Raw genomic sequence first — 17,407 nt, 5'->3', positions numbered from 1 at the left:
AGGAGCCCGCGGGGTGGGGAGCGGAAAGGCCGCCCGGGGTCCATGGGGCACGAGAGCATCCTGGAGCTGTGGCTGAAGGTGCAGGCCATGAGGGCAGCCTCAGGGGGTGGGGAAGGGAGCCGAGTCGAGCTCCACCCCGTACCTGCAGGAGAAGGGCCGGTGGAAAGGGGTGTGCCTGGCCGAGCTTCGTGGGTAGAGACCAGCCGCCGAGGTCTCACGGGGCCGTGGGTGGAAGGGCAGGTTAGGGCCGCGCCCCAGGCCGCAGGAGCATCTGCAGCTGCTGGCCCAGGGGCGGGATGTGAGCGGCCCTCGGGCTGGCGGGGCCGGGGCCAGGCGGTGAGCTTGCCTCCTGAGGGTGTGCCTGGGGCTGTGGCCACAAGTTCTGGGATTGCCCCACCCCTGCTGGGGAGAGGACCAGCTCCGGGGGTGCCTGGGACTGTGGAGGAGATAGGCTACGAGGTTGCCCCAGGCCCGTGGGGAAGAGGACCGGTTATGGGGGTGCCTGGGGCCGCGGGGTGGCCTGAGGCTGTGGAGGTACCCAGAGCTGTGGAGGGAGAGGTATGCTGTGGGGGTGCTCCAGCTCTGGTGCAGGAGGCAGTCTATGGGGACACCTTGTGGGGGAGGGGCCAGGCTGTGGAGGTACCCAGAGCTGCAGAGGAAACGCCCTCGGTGGGTGCCCCAGGCATGTGGCAGAGGGGAGGAGCCCTGGAGGAGGTAGGCCCTGGGGGTGTCCCTGACCTGTGGGTCTCCAGGCAGCCTGTAGGGGTTCCTTGTGCTGTGGAAGAGGAAGCTAGATGGGGCGGCGACCCAGGGTTCAGGGAGAGGGGACAGGCTGTGTGGGCAGAGACGGGCTCTGCAGGTGACCCAGGGCCATGGGAAGTAGCCCAGACCGCGGAGGTGTCTGGTCCCGAGGAGCAGGAGGCAGGCCCCGGGGGTGCACCCGGCCTCTGGCGTGTAGGACAGGCCATGGGCGCACCTCGGGCTTTGGGGCAGGAGGCAGGCAGTGGGAGTGTGCCGGGTCTGTGGGGACCAGCCCAGCCTGTGGGTGTGTCCCAGGCTGGGGTGGTGCCAGGAGCCATAGGAGAGCAGACACGTTACGGTGGCATCCCAGGCCTGTGGGCCAGGCAGCAGGCTCTGGGGGTGCCTCTGGCTGAGGCAGTGCCAGGGGTGGTTGGGGAGGAGACGTGCTGTGAGGATGTCCCGAGTCTGTGGGAGAGGAGGCAGGCGGTGGGGGAGCACGAGGCTCGGGTGCCGACAGCGTTAGGGGTCCCTGGGTCCATGGACCAGGAGGCTGGCTACAGGGATGTTGCCTGTCTGTGCAGGAGGAGACAGGCCGTGGGCGTGTCTGAGGCGGTGGGGATGCCCGAGGCATCAGGCATGGCCAAGCACAGGTGTGCCCCCGCGGGGGTCCCCGCAGCTGTGGGTGCGCCTGGCTCTGGGAGGGTGCCTGCCGCTGTGTGGGTGTCGGGCCCTGCGTGTCCGGAAGTCAGCTCTAGAGGGGTCTTGAACCCGTGGGAAAGCGTTCCCATTACTGGAACGCCCCTGGCTGCTGGGGTCCCTGTGGCTTCTGAGGAGCTGGTGGCTGTGAGAGAGAATGCGGGGTCTGCGGCTTTCCCAAGGTTATGGGAAAGGAGGCCGGTGCCCGGGTTTCCGGTGACTGACAAGGTTGCTGTAGCTCCCGAGGTACCTGGGCTTGTTGGGGAAGAGACTGGCTCTGGGGGTGTCCCCAGATCTTGGGGAAGGAGGCAGAGTGCCAGGGTTCCTGTGGCCGTGGAGGTGCCCGCTGCTCCCCGGGTGCCTTGTCCTCTGGGGGTGGAGACCGGCTCTGGGGGCTTCTCACACTTGCCAGGGAGGAGACAGACTGCGGGGGTACCTGTGCCTGTGGGGTTGCCTGGGCCTGTAGAGGAGGAGACACTCTCTGGGGATCTCTTGGGCTCATCGGGAAGAAGACAGACGGCGGAGATGCCCGTGGCTGCCAGAGTCGCCATGGCTGTGGGAATGCCCACAGCTGCTGGCACTCCTGGGCTGGTGGTGGGTGACACTAGCCCTGGGGATGTCGCTGGTGCGTGGGGAAGGAGACTGGCGACGGAGGGGCCCACTGCTGCCCGGGCTTCGGGACCTGTGGGCAGGGAGACGGGCTCTGAAGGTGTGCCAGGCCTGTGGCGGGGACCCACTACAGTAGTCCCCGAGGCTGTGAGGGTACCTCTGTCTTTGGGGGTGCTTGCAGGTGTAGGAGTTCCTATGGCGGGGCACGTGCCTGCTGCGGTGTGGGTGTCTGGGTCTACAGGAGAAGAAACCACTGCTGCTGGCTCAGGCCTCACCGTGGTGACGAGACAGTCTGCAAGGGGGCCGGGGGCTTCTGGGGCGGAGACGGGAGGTGGGAGTATCCTGGGGCTGGCAGGGAGGAGCCAGGCAGCGGGGGTGTCTTACACCCATGGGCGCGGGACCAGGTCCTGGAGCTGCCCAGGGTCTGTGGGGGAAGGAACCGACTGGGAGAATGTGCCAGGAGTGTCAGGGACAGGAGCGACGGGGGGCGTGAATGAAGCTGTGGCAGTGTCCTCAGTTTCAAGGGAGGAAATGGGCATTGGCAGTTTCAGAGATCACCCACAGCGGAGAGGGAGCAGATGGGCTGGAGGAGTGTCTGGAATGAGAGTGAGGGGGGACAATTTGGGAGAAAATTGTGTGGGGGAGGACAGATGGAGGGGGGCAATCCTGTAGTAAGAGTAGGGCACAAGTTGAGGGGTCCTGGGACTCTGGGAGGGAACACTGTTGGGGAGATTTGTCCTGGGTTGTGGATGAAGGCACAGGATGTAGAGGTGTCTCAGGATGGGGGAGGGGGGATATTGTGTGGAGAAGTCCCACGGTATGTGGGGTAACGAATTGGGAGGTTTCCTGGAGCAATTGGAAAGGGACAGATTGCAAGGAGAAAGGTGTCCCAGGACTTTGTACAGGGGAACAGTTTGGGGGTGTGTGTGTGTGTGTGTGTGTTTGGCATCACTCGGGGTATCGGGGAACTGGACATCACCTAGTTTTTTCCTGTAGAGAAAGGATCATTAGGCCTCATGCAGCCCGGGGGAAGGTGTTGACCACATAAAAGTTGCAGTCACCCTGCCCCCCAGTTCTGCAGACTCCTTCATTGTGCGGCCCCAGCCCCTCAACTGGTGATACCAAGCCAGTTGGGATTGCCAGGCCCATGTACCTCCTCCCATCTTCGTTTTTTATCTTGTCTCTACAGCCTTAGAAATAAGGAATCTTGGACAGCTGCCTTTATGTTCCTTCAGATGTATCTGTCTTTAAGCAAATCCAGTCTACAGATGTTGGGTTTATTCAGAAGCTTAAATTAGGGATTTTTTTTTAAAACCTGCATTTCCCAGTTGATTTACCATGGGATTCTTTGAGAGAACAAATTCTCCATGTAACACGAGTCAGTTCATAGAAAATCAGCTTAATTCAACAAATGAGTTAAATTGTCTACTATGCTCAAAGCACTGTATTGTGGGAAATATCAGAGAAGAGCAAGACAAGGCCCTTCCCCTCAAGGAACCTTGTCTAGCTGGGAAGATGAGACATATACCTGTGAAATAGGTAAATAACAACGTGAGACAAGTGTGTAACAAGCACGTGACGCGTGCAGGGATAATGCCGTGTCTATAAGGAGGCCTTCAGAATAGGCAGAGGCAGTGATAATGAGTAGAGCCCGTAACAGCTTAACACTTTCGTATCTTTTATCTCCGCTGTGTGTGCATAGAGGGGGGAGATGGGGAAATGGGAGGTGTGGAGAGGTCATTCAGTGGTTAATGGCAGATCCTGGCATAAATCTAGATATTCTGACCCTGAGGTTTACTTAGAGTCGTTCAGTTGTGTCCTTTTGAGCCACCTCATAGAGCAAGCGGGACTACTCTCTGACTAGTGGTTGGGATTTATTAATGTAGAACATGTGTGCATAAAATGCCCTGCTGGGAAGTGCTTGTTGACCATAGCGGAGCTCTGTTTGTAGTAATATCTTACTAGAGACCCTTGAGATTTGAAATTTGGAATGAAAAGGGCTCAATAGATTGTCATTAAAGTAGTGTCTCCCTATTCTCTGGGGAAGTCTAATTTCAATGCTTTTGTAAATGGAAGAAGCTATCATATACCTATCCTCATATGTCATTGGCTCTCTAGTATGAGGTTGCTATGGGGCTACTAGAACATTGTTATAAGAGCATGATGTTGTGTTTCACTTATTCTTTCCCTTTGAAGACTCTTGGTCTGAAAGTAGCTTTCTTTTATTTTAGGCAATGGTTTGGGGAAGAACTGTTGGCTGATAACTAGGCTTTCACAATTGTTCTGCACTATCTGACATGATGGGACCAGGCAGACCAGCTTCAACTTGTGTTAATCACCCGTCTAGTGTCCAACTAGATGGGAGGAGTGACCCCTGGAGACTTCAGACCCAGGTAGTTGTGGTTTTCTTCCCCCTTCATATTTTTATTATGAAACATTTCAAGCAGAAAAGCTGAAAGAAAAGGGCAAGAACACCTTTTTAATCCTTCTAGCGTCAACAGTTGTAACAATTTGCCCTACCTGTTTTTCTGTCTCACCATCTCTAAAATGGTTGCAGAACCACTTTAGAGTAAGTTGCAGATAAGACATTTTGCTTCTAAATATTTTAGAATACTGATCCTAAAAATAAACTCTTCTACTTAACCATGATACCATTATCAAACCTAAGAAATTGACAAAAAAAATTTCCTAAAATTACCTAATAACCAGTCTTTATTGAACTTCAACCAGTTGTACCCAAAATGTTTTTACTTCCAACATTGTGTTATAAAAATCTTCAAATATACAGCAAAGTTGAATTTCACAGTGAACATCAAGATTCCATTACTATTTCACTGTACTTTTCAATTGCATATCTTTCCTTCAGTCCATCCCTCTAGGATCCATTCATTAACCCAACTTATTGTTTGACACGTCAAAGTAAATTTCAGACACCGGTACCCTAAGTAATTCAGCATGCATATCATACTTAGTACTAGAATTCATTCTTCACCATTTTTTCTTTTCATGTAAATTTTACATCTGAAATGAATATATTCATTCACATTTGCTGAGTTTGACAGATGTGTACACCAGTGTGACCCATGCCTCTTTCAAGATACGGATCATGTCCACTACCCAGAGGGTTCTCTTATGCCCCTTCCTGGTCAGTCCCGCCCTTCCCTCCAGAGGCAACCACTATGCAGATTTTTTTCCACCACAGTTTGTTTGGTCAGTTTTAGAACTTCATATAAAGGGAATCCTATGCTATGCACTCTTTTGTGGAAGAATTTTTTTCACTGGGTGCAGTGTATTGAAGATTCATCTATGTGTTGCATGTGTCAGTTTGTTCCTTTTTAATACTGAGTATTCCATGCCCTAACCGGTTTGGCTCAGTGGGTAGAGCGTCGGCCTGCGGACTGAAGGGTCCCAGGTTCGATTCCGGTCAAGGGCATGTACCTTGGTTGCGGGCACATCCCCAGTAGGGGATGTGCAGGAGGCAGCTGATCGATGTTTCTCACTCATTGATGTTTCTAACTCTATTCCTCTCCCTTCCTCTCTGTAAAAAATCAATAAAATATATTTAAAAAATAAATACTGAGTATTCCAGAGCAGGAGTGTGCCAGTTTGTTTATCCAGTCTGCAACTGGTGGTATGTGACGGATTCAGGGTGTAAGAGAGCGGATGATTCTATTATTACAAAATAAAAATACCTCCTAGCACTAATAAATGTGTAAAATTTTAGAAACTTGGTGTGGAATATACCAACTATACAACATATTATTTTTCTAATGATTGCTTACTTTTATTTTTTTTAAAGAACCAGCTGCAGTTTAATAAGAATGTTCCTACACATTCAAGCAACTTGGCAATCCGGTATTCTTACCCACATGCAATTAAAATAGAAAAACTGAAGCACTCGCACACTGAGTCGGACCACTATAAAGATTTGGATTTTGGAGATGGTCCTGATCTGAGCAGTTCTGTTTCATTTTCTGTTGTATCAGAAGAGAGACTTAGCTACGCTGTCCACCTTGCCAAAAGAGATATGAAACGAAGACACTTTGAAGAACATGTAAAAAAGCATCATCTCACAAGTCAATCCCAAATCTCTCCGAAATGTGGATGCACCAAGCATAAAAAATCTGACCTTGGGGTGGAAAGGAAGGAAATGAAGAATCAAGAAGCTTTTCATTGCAGCCACCAGCCATCCAAAGTAGAAATTTCCAGCTCAGGTGCCAAGGTATACGTATACACATCTCATGCAGGACAGTCAGGTTTGACCATGCCAAATTCGCCACCCACCCATGACCCAGGACTGCGGCCTCATGGCAGGACAGGTGACCACAAAAGCCTATGTGAACACAGAAGACTGCTAGAAGTTCAGCGACTCCAGAAAATACTGAGCAATTGTATCCATAAAATCGAAGAAGTAACAAAAGGTGAGGAAAATTGGTGAGGGTGGAATAGTTCATACACGTTCATTCTTTTGGGACCCCCACCCCCATCAAACTCCACTCCCTCCTCCTGTCACTGGAACAAGCACTCATGGCCAGACAGGTGGTCTTTGAGTTTGACCAGTGTCTTTTTTCTGAAGAGTTTTTCCTGTCCTCGCCCCTCCCTCCAGCAGAGGCAGGTGACACAGCTCCTTTCCTGAAGCTGCACTTGGTCATCGACTGACCAAGGGCCCAGCCTAGGGGTTAGGGTACCTGTTGTCAGAACCTGTGCGTGCTCCCAGCAGGACCGCGGTACACGGGAGCAAAGAATTTTCAGTAACCACCAGAGGCTCACCCCAATGACAGTGACTGGTACCCCGCCTTGGTCTGGCGCCCCCGCTCACCAGCACCACCATCCCGCCACGGCCAATGCCTGCCATGTTCCATGCATGCCCCCAGGTGGTCAGCGCACATCATAGCCACTGGTTTGGTTGTTCAGTTGTTCTGCCATTCGGTCTATTTGCATATTAGGGTTTTATATATATAGATATCACCCAAATAAATTTAATAAAAAAGAAAAAAAGAGAATCATCTGTAAGAGGAACAGTTAAAAACTGTGCCTGAGCCAGTTACCATTGATATCTGTATATATAAAAGCCTAACTGATGGGCCAACTGGCCAGTAGCTATGATACGCACTGACCACCAGGGGGCAGGCGCTCAATGCAGGAGCTGCCGAGCGACAGCAACTTTGCAGAGTGCCCAGTCGCACTCCGGGACCCCTAGGGAGATATCGGACTGCCGGTTTCAGCTCAATCCTGCAGGCCAGGCCGAGGGACCCCACCTGCCGGAGGAACCCCACTCACTCCACAGACGCCGCCTGAGATGCGGCTGGCCGGGGAGGGACCGTGGGAGGTGGCTCCAGGATGTGTCCGGCCCGTCTCACCTAGTCCCGCCCCACTGGCCACCTTCTAATTTCCTTTCAGTGTGCACGAATCCATGCACTGGGCCTCTAGTATATGAACCCAGTTTCTCCACACTGTGCAGCCCAACAGAGAGAAAAAGTTTGGCTTGTAAGCACAGAGACTGTATCTGTGTCTACAACTCCTTGATTTCAAATTTTCAAGTTCTTCAAAAGTACTTTCACTAGTTTGTTTGTTTTTTAATGAGTAAATATGAAAAATTTGAATTGATAAAATGCACTTAAGAAGCACTGCTTCTCTCTGATGGTTTGATGGTTTTGCATAAGAATTTGTGTTGTAGACATATTTGAAAACCACTGACTGGAAAGGAATGGGTGAGTTGCACATCCCTTAGTCAGTCTTCCAGAAACACTTTCTTTGAACTAACCTTTTGTTTTTTTTTTGTTTTTTTATTTTTATTTATTTATTTTATTTTTTTATTGCTTAAAGTATTACAAAGAGAACTAACCTTTTGAAAGTGTGGAACACAGTGTATGCGAGGCTGTGCTTCCTAACAAATATGGAAGGCTTCGGACAGTCATGTAATCTTCATATGTTGGAGAAAGAAAGAAATCTTGCAAAACATAAAAATGGGCCAGTCAAGGGTTTTTAAAAAAGTAGAAAGCATTATAGATTTTGGCTCAATATAAAGAATTTTAAAATAGTAAAAGGTACCTCACAGTGGAGTAGGCTGTCCAGTGGAGCTTGGTGTGGACGTATACCACCTGCTTGGAGGGGAGCTTGACCTTGGTAATGTCATCATGGCCCTTCCATCTCTGTCGGTACATAGGCCCCCTTATTCCTGACTTCTTGGCTGATGGAAAATGACATTTGCTGTTACTACAGCTTCATTTTTCTTCTTAAAATAGAGATCTTCAACTTTATTATCTCTGAGTAATTGAAATTTTTAAAGTTTTTATGTTTGGTTTGTAATCCACTTTGGGGGGGTGGGACATTTTCAGATAAAATGGAAGAAGCCTTGGATCCAGATGAAGAACGGCGCGTCCGGGTCAGGAGGCAGGAGCAGGCTGTGCGCTCCGCCCGGACGCTCTACGTCCTCCAGCAGCAGGTGAGGGCAGGGAGCAGTGGGACCTTCAGCCTGTGTTACCTTCTAGCCCAGGGGTGGGCAAACTTTTTGACTCGAGGGCCACAATGGGTTCTTAAACTGGACCGGAGGGCCGGAACAAAAGCATGGATGGAGTGTTTGTGTGAACTAATATAAATTCAAAGTAAACATCATTACATAAAAGGGTACGGTCTTTTTTTTTTTAGTTTTATTCATTTCAAACGGGCCGAATTCGGCCCGTGGGCCGTAGTTTGCCCACGGCTGTGAGAGTTTGTTTCCCTTTCGTCTCAGGAATATTAGCGCCTCAGTATCCTCCATGAATTCTAACGCGTTTGTGAGGCTAAATTTCCCGAACACAGGGACAAATAACCCGTCTTCTCTTTGCCACCTGCCTTTATGTGCATTTGTGTATTATGTGTAAATAGCCAAACTCCTTAAGTAGTGGTTTTTGACTTTTTGGTGTCATAGACTCTTGAGAATCTACTAAAAGCCATGGGTCTTTTCCCCAGAAAAAATGCTTGTACAGCACATACATGATGAAGTCAAGGGGATTAGTTACCCCGAAACCCTTTGTCTCTAGTTATGAATCCTAATCCCATCTGTCTCATGTTTATTATATACTAGACTAGAAGCTTAGTAAGTAGTAAATACTTTGATCATCTTTATTGAGTAGTAAAGAATGAAGACCATGTTAAATATCTTTCAGGACACATTTAATGGCTGATAAATGGGCATTTTTCTTGTTTATGGGTAGATTTTTTAAAATGTGTGTTTTAACTTTAAGGCCTTACTCATTAATAAGTCTTTAACTCATTTCTGGTCACTTAAGTCACATGTTGGCCTTATTGCTTGAACCAAAACCTGGACCTTTTTATTTACAAGAAAATGTGTGAGTTAGATTTTGTTCTGTATTCCTTTTGGGTTCTATTTTGGTCCTTACTCTATATTGCTACCATAGAGATTGTTTTAAAACATGAATGCTACCCTGTCAGACCTCTGCTATAAAGACTCCCAGGGCTCTGTAACAGGACCCACTGAAGACTGTGACCTGGCCTCCTACCTTTCAGAGTCACCTGCCCCTTCCCTCCTTCCTGTTTAGTTCCTTTTACACTGGGGACCCAGGGGTGGAAAACCAATGATCTATTTTGGGGGTACATGAATGAAGAGCCTTGTCTCATTTTCAAGTGACTTGAAATAATAATGGTTATGTTTGGACAAAACAAGCTGTTTCCTTTTCTATAAAAAAAAGATCAGTGGAAAGGTACCAAGTTTTCATTTTTTCCCCCCTTTACAAAACAGGTTAGAGAAATCCAGGAAGAATTGGATAAATTGAGTCCACATAATATTAAACACACTAAGAAGGTATGATGCAACTTAATTATGATTAATACTTATTATTTCTAAATTGGATTTCCAGTGTTTTGTTAGTATCATGTGTGTTCTCTGCATAATACCATTTTCAGTGCTTGTAGAAACCTGTTCGTGAGGGCATTAGCACCTTAAATATTCTGAATTTGTGGTTGTCTTCCAAGGAACCGTTTTTGAAAATAGATTGCTGTTGTTACTGCTGCTGTAAGAAATGAAGAATAGGGAGAAAAAGACTTTGTCATTAGAAATCTGTAAACGTTACAATTCCCTTTATGAAAAAGTTTTCACCTTAGAAATAGTTCAATATAGAAAGAAGGTAGACTGTAAATATTCTTAAGGGTGGGGTTAATGTCAGGAAGTTCTGAATATGGAAATAACTTCTCATATTTCACTTATTGCCAGTCATGGGCAATGTCCAGGCTGGCATCCGCCTATCGAGGAGCCGTTCAGGCCTTACAGATGTTTGTCACGCAGTTCACTGACCGAGGGGAGCACCCAATTCCTGCTCAGTATAGGGAACTGGGCAGCCTCATCCGCCAGCTTTCGCTCTGTTCTGCCAAGGTGGATGCTGATTCTTCCGTTTCTGATGTGGTGATAGATATCCTGCAACAAATTGAGGTATGAAATTGACTTATTGTTGTTAAAAATGCATTGTTTCTTGGTTTGTTTGTTTTTTAATCTTCACCCAAGGATATGTGGTGTGTGTTTTTTTTCTTTTTTTTCCCTTTATTGATTAAAATATTACAAATGTGTCCTTATCCCCCCAATGTCCCCCCAATCCTGCCCTCACCCTCACCCCCTGTTGTCCACATCCATCACTTATGCTTAAGCCAAGGATATGTTTTTATAGAGAGGAGGGGGGAAAGGAGAAAAGAGAGAGACAGAGAAAGAGAAACATCTGTGTGAGAAAGGAACAGCCATAGGTTACCTCCCATATGTGCTCTGACCGGGAATTGAACCCAACCCACAACCTTTTGGTGTATGAGATGACGCAAAAGTATGTTTTTTTCTAAGCAGGGAAATAATGTTTATCATCTCCAAGTTTCATTGAGGTTTATGCAGAATACCAGACAAAGCTGCTACAACTAGTAAATTAAAGTTTTACTGAGGGCAGTAAAAGGACTTCATTTTTTTTTTTTTAAACTAGAATTAGGAACTTTTTCTTTTCTTTTTTAAATATATTGTTACTGATTTCACAGAGGAAGGGAGGGGGAGAGAGAGAGAGAAACATCAATGATAAGAGAGAATCATTGATAGGCTGCCTCCTGCACATTTCTACTGGGGATTGAGCCTGCAACCTAGGCATGTGCCCTTGACCAGAATCGAACTCAGGACCTGTCAGTCCGCAGGCTGGCACTCTATCCACTGAGAAAAACCAGCTAGGCTGGGCTTCATTTTTATTTTATTGTTTTTATAGTCTAGTCCAGCAGTCGCCAACCTTTCAGACCTCACGGACCACCAGTGGTTGGCAGACCACTGGTTGGCGACTGCTGGTCTAGTCTATTATATTGTATTTCACTTCTTTGAGAATTGGTGATTTGAATCTAGAACATATAAAAACCCTTAACCAGGTCCATTAATTAAAAAGAATTTTCCATTTCCTGGCTCTGCCATTTAATAGAGAACTTATTAGCATAGAAAAGGAAAACAGTAAAGCAATCTTAAATTGGTGCTTTAATTAGAATATTAGCATGTAATCTAGAGAGATTTGTGGGAAAAGACGTTTTAAGATACATGGAAGCAGAGCCTCAAGTCTTGTGATATGGCTAGAAACTTCGGGAAATCACAGTTGGCATGTACTAGTAAGGAATGAATAGTGTTCTTTCTTCTTACCAGTCACAGAGACGACAAGGACAACATGGCCTTAAATCTTGATAGCTCTCCAAAGTTCACAGAGTGCTACCACGTAATTTTGCCATTTTATCTTTACTGCAGTGCTGTGATTTGCAGTATGTCTTATTTTACAGATAAAATTTTTATAAAAGCTAAGGTTAGATAGATGACACAATTACTTCCCTTGAGAGCTGGGAATCAAATTCCTATCTTCTGATTTCATGCCACTGTTATTTCCACTACACCACATATTTTCATCTACAAATCAAAGGACGACCTGTCTGTCAGTGTGACACAGTGAGCTGTGGGCTGTAGAGGAAAGGTGCTGTAGAGGGGAGCCTCGTGGGCTAATGGCAGACCAGTGTCACCATTAACTAGCGTGGCAGTCTTTAAGGCTCCTCTACCTTTACAAGCCCCTTATCCAGCATGTTTGTGAACGCATTGGTGATGTTTGGGTAGTTAGAACTCTCTATCAAGAAGGTTATTGTCCAATGCGGACCTTCAGACAGTATATCAAATCATGTGATGTTTTTTAAACTTACCCATAAGAAACATTTATTGGTCACAATTATTTCATTTAGAGAATAGATCTTTATAACCCTAGAAAAGATCTCAAGAGTTTATCTAGTCACTTTCCCAAATTTTGAGCAAGAGTGCCTTAACATAATGTTTCTTAAACACAATGTTTATCTCTCCCACATTTGAAAGTATTCCATAGTGCACGCAGTTTATTCTTGTTGATGTACCATCCCACAGCTTACCTTATCATTGCCTTACTGTCATCTGAACTAAACCTCCCTGACTACTTCAGTTGTCTTTAATTTGTATTGGCCAGATGGACACCAGGCCCTTACTGCCTGGTCATGAGTGAGGGAGTACTTTGTTTTAGGAGGTGCCTCTGTTAGAAAGGGGGACACAGATCTACCATTGTGGTAATGAGTGACCAGAGCTATTGGACACATAGAGTTTCCTTTAGTTTATGAAAATGTATATGAAGTGTTTACCTACTTAATTATTTGAGTTTATGAGTTTTTTATTGAGAATTAAAATGCTTTAAAAGCATGTAGGTTTATATTCTGAAAACTATGGTTAGTATTTAAAATGGTGATGCTTAATTTTAGGACTTGAATGCCTTTAAAAGTATTCATATTGCCCTGGCCAGTTGCTCAGTGGTTAGAGTGTTGAACTGCACACCAAAGGGTCACAGGTTTGATTCCTGGTTAAAGGCAGATACCTGGGTTGCAGGTTCGATCCCCTCCTTGGTTGGGTTGCGTGTGGGGGGCAACCAATCGATGTGTCACTCTCACTCTCTCCTCTTCCCTCTCTTCTTCCCTCCCTTTCACTCTCTCTAAAAATCAATGGAAAAAATATCACCAGGTGAGGATTAACAACAAAAAAAAGTACTCATATTCTCTATTTTTTTGCTATGGTTTTAGTGAGCTTCACATGTAAAAGAACATGCAGAATTGCTTTTATTAACTTGATGTCCTAAATAATAAAGTTTTAAAATTAAGTTGAACAGTATTTTCTTAATCATTAGAAATAGCCATTTAATAACACATTTCTCTGGAGTCTTCATTTTCAGTCTTGTGGTTAAAAGTCAGAATTTTTAATCACTAGGAGATAAACAAAGAGAATAATTGACTGTTTCATGGCAGGCTTTGGAATCCCTCTTGGAAAAGAAACTGTCACCAAAAAAGGTGAAGAAAAATTTTACTGAAATTAGCAGCAAATTTCCTGTTGATAGCCCACGGTCCTTAGAGAGATTGCAAAGTACATTGCCAAAGAGTGAGAGGAGACCTTTTGTAACAAAGAAGATACTTCCAAAGGAAACAAGACAACCTTCAGTGGCAAAGAAGGTTCTTGCTGGTATGTGTCCTAAAGTGTTCATTGCAAGGTATTTTATTCTTTGGAATTGTCTGGACTGTAACATTTGCTACACTGAGGGGAAAGTTAGGATTTAAAACCTAGTCCTCAATAGGTATACTTGAACTAGGCTGGAGACTGGAATATTCTTCCATAGGGGACCATGGAAAAGTAGAATTCCCTTTTCCTACATATAGCATTTGGGCTACCCAAAGTAAATTCCACAGAGCTGGAAGTTAGAGCCCTGCTTTAAATTTTCATTTTAACGATGATAGATAGATAGATAGATAGATAGATAGATAGATAGATAGATAGATAGATAGATGGATTCATATACACATGCACATTGGATATATACGTATCTTTTTATATACATACTAGAGGCCTGGTACATGACATTCGTGCACTGGAGTGGGGGGTTGTGGGGGTGGACCTTTAGCCCGGCCTGTGCCCTTTAGTAGTCCGGGAGCGCTTGGGGATGTCCAACTGATGCAGAGGCGGAAGAGGCTCCCGCCACCACCGCTGGCTTGCCAGCCGTCAGCCTGGCTTGTGGTTGAGCAGCACTACCCCTGTGGGAGCATGCTCCTGCGTTAAGCGTCTGCCCCCTGGTGGTCAGTGCGCATCATAGCGACCGGTCATTCTGCCGTTCTGTCGATTTGCGTATTACCCTTTTATTATATAGGATAAGTATATCTATTTATATAATAGTAAATTTCTAGGAAGTGGAATTGCTAACTTATGTGGTATGCACAATTAGACATATACTGGCAACTTGTCCTTGAAAATAGGCATACAATTATGTTTTGACTAGCAGTGATCATCAGTATATATTTCCCCATGTCCTTGCCAAGTTCTTTATATAATGAAATTAAATTTTTTCCCAGTCTCTCAGTGGAAAATGGTATCTTACCATTGGTATTTTATATTGTATCTCCCTGATTCCTAGTGAGGAAGATTATTGTTTCTTTTCATGTCTATTTCCTCTTCTGTGATTTGTCTATTCATATCCTTTGCCATATTCCTGCTGGGGTCTATGTCTTTTGCTTATGGATGTATAGAAATTCTTTATATAATCAGGATCTTAATCCTTTTATGGTATACATATATTACAGATATTTTCTCTTAGTCACTTGCTTTTACAATTTGCTTATGATGTCTTTTCTGCTACAGAAAATTTTAATATTTCATGAGGCAACTTTTTCTTCTTTTTCAAAATTTTGCTGATGATGATTGCTTATCTTCAGAGGAATTTAAAATGAGCTTGTCAAGTCCCATGAAAAATGCTGTCAGGATCTGGATTGGTATTACATTGAGTTCATAGATTATTTAGGGGAAAAATGGCATCTTTACTATATGAAGTTGGCCCATCAATTTATCCATGTTCTTTTTCCATCTCTCTAGTTGAATTTTATAATTTTCTGCATACAAGAATTCCTGAATAGGAATACATATGCATGCCTAAATTCCTTGTTAGGTTTATTTCCAGTTATTATTGCTCTTGTGAATGGGACCTTCTTTTTTATTAATTTTGAAATTGGTTATTGCTCCTTATAGGAGAGCTGTTGGATGTGTACATTGCTCTTATGTCTGGTACTTGGCTGGAATCTTTAATTTGCTATGATAAGGTATACATTTGAACATTTCTGAAATTGGGATACATTCTTAAATTTGGTGATATCATAATTAATTGGCAATATTTTAAAATTTGCTATTGTGCATAAAATAATGATGTTTATACTTAGTGTTTTAGATTTGATGAAATATGAGATTTTGTTAGTTAACTCTTTTGTATTTTTCCAGATAGATGATATCTCCTGCAAATAAAGTTTTGCCTTTCTCTTTACAATTTTTATACCTTTCCTTTTTTCTCTTTCTGCTTTGAGTGGGTTTTAATTCAGTAATAATTCTAATGGTAGACATTATTTTGCCCCCCAGATTTAGTGGGATTGCTTCTCCTTTTTTTTACTTTGTAAACTATGTTTAATTTCAGCATGTATCTGTTTATATATGTTCTATTGAATATTATTGCTTATTTGCTATAATCATCAACACAAATTTAAAAAATCAGAATTGCACGTACTGTACTTGCACAATTGATTAATGTTTATACTATGTTAAAGATTAATGGATAAAAATTATTTTAGCACTTGAATGAACATCATTGTTCTCTGTACTCTTTTCCTTAAGATTCTATTTTGGTGCTTTTTAAAATTTTATTTTTAAATTACAGTTTACATTCAATATTATTTTGTATTTGTTTCAGGTGTACAGCCTAGTGGTTAGATAATCATATACTTTACAGAATGTCCCTCTGATATTTCCAGTACCCACCTGGCACCATACATAGTTATTAAAATATTATTGACTATATTCTTTATGCTGTACTTTACATCCCCTTGACTGTTTTGTCTCTATTCCTTTTTCACTCAGTCCCCCGGCTCCCTCTCTTCTGGCAACCATCTATCTGTCTGTTGTCTGTATATATGAGTCTGTTTCAATTTAGTTTGTCCATTTATTTTGTTCACTTATAAGTGAAATCATATGATATTTGTGTTTCTCTGACTGACCTGAAAATTTTATTCTTTTTTATGGCTGAATAATATTCCATTGTAGATATGTACCTCCCCTTTTTACCCACGCATTTACTGATGGGCACTTGGGTTGCTTTCATATCGTGGCTATTGTAAATAACACTACAATGAACATAGGGGTGCATATATTCTTTTGAATTAGTGTTTTGGATTTTTTTGGAAATAAACCTAGAAGAGGAATTGCTGGGTCATAAGGCATTTTCATTTAACCTCCACACTGGGAGTCTTCCCTTCTCTTGAAGTTTTTGGAATAGTTTGAGAAAGGATAGGTGTTAGTTCTTTGAATAATTGGTAAAATTCCCCATGTGAAGCTATGGTCTAAGACTTTTGTTTGTTGGCAGATTTTTGATTCCTGCTTTGATTTTGTTGGTTGTAATTGGTCTGTTCAAATTTTCTGTTCTTCTTGATTCAGTTTTGAGAAATTGTATGTTTCTATGAATTTATCCATTTCTTCCATATTGTACAGTTTGTTGGCATGTAGTTGTTCATAGTATTTTCTTACAATACTTTGTATTTTTGTGGTGTCAGTTGTTACTTCTCTTTCATTTCTAATTTTACTTATTTGGGTCCTCTCTATTTTTCTTGAGTCTGGTTAAAGGTTTATCAATCTTGTTTATCTTTTCAAAGAAATAGCTCTTGGTTTTATTGATCTTTCATATTGATATTTTTGGACTCTATTTTATTTTTGCTATGATCTTTATTGTTTCCTTCCTTCTACTCATTTTGAGCTATTCTTTTTCTAAAGTTAGATTATTTGTTTTAGGTTTTTCTTGTTTCTTGAGGTACACCTGTATTGCAGTGAATTTCCCTCTCAGGACTGCTTTCTCTGTGTCTGATAGATTTGGGTTGTTGTGTTTTCATTTTCATTTGTCTTAGGTATCTTTCGAATCTTCCGTGATCTCATTATTAACCTATTCATTATTTAGTAACATGTTACTTAGCCTCAGTATGTTTGTGTGTTTTTAAAGGTGTTTTTTCCTTGTAATTGGTTTCTACTCTGATACCCTTGTGTTTGAAGAAAATGCTTGACATGATTTCAATCTTCTTAAATTTATTGAGACTTGTTTTGTATATATCTATTCTGGAAAATGCTCCATATGCTCTTGAAAAGAATGTATATTCTGCTTTGGGATGAAAGGCTCTGAAAATATCAATTAAATTCATATGGTCTCCTGAGTCATTTAAGGTCCCTCTTTCCTTGTTGATTTTGTCTGGAAAGATCTATTTACTGATGTCAATGTGGTGTTAAAATCCCCTACTA

At 43.6% G+C, this 17,407-nt stretch overlaps 1 protein-coding gene across 2 annotated transcripts in view; it reads left to right on the top strand.

Moving 5' to 3' along the window:
- The window catches only part of KIAA0753 (KIAA0753 ortholog), a 56,038-nt gene that overhangs the window by 632 nt on the left and 37,999 nt on the right, over positions 1 to 17,407 (top strand). Inside the window, exons 1-7 of one of the 2 annotated variants that reach the window (XM_005858872.2) lie at positions 1,260 to 3,585; positions 4,278 to 4,439; positions 5,846 to 6,467; positions 8,385 to 8,491; positions 9,788 to 9,850; positions 10,259 to 10,474; positions 13,348 to 13,558. In XM_005858872.2, the coding sequence (XP_005858934.1) occupies positions 4,344 to 4,439; positions 5,846 to 6,467; positions 8,385 to 8,491; positions 9,788 to 9,850; positions 10,259 to 10,474; positions 13,348 to 13,558 (1,315 nt within the window). In that variant the 5' untranslated portion in view covers positions 1,260 to 3,585; positions 4,278 to 4,343. Of the gene's footprint in view, positions 1 to 1,259; positions 3,586 to 4,277; positions 4,440 to 5,845; positions 6,468 to 8,384; positions 8,492 to 9,787; positions 9,851 to 10,258; positions 10,475 to 13,347; positions 13,559 to 17,407 lie in introns of those variants that run through there. The other variant, XM_005858873.2, reaches the window with a different exon arrangement.

This window comes from Myotis brandtii, unplaced genomic scaffold (genome assembly GCF_000412655.1).
Source record: "Myotis brandtii unplaced genomic scaffold, ASM41265v1 scaffold1223, whole genome shotgun sequence".
In the NCBI taxonomy this organism is placed as follows: domain Eukaryota; kingdom Metazoa; phylum Chordata; class Mammalia; order Chiroptera; family Vespertilionidae; genus Myotis; species Myotis brandtii.
This window is presented reverse-complemented; position numbering and strand designations above follow the sequence as displayed.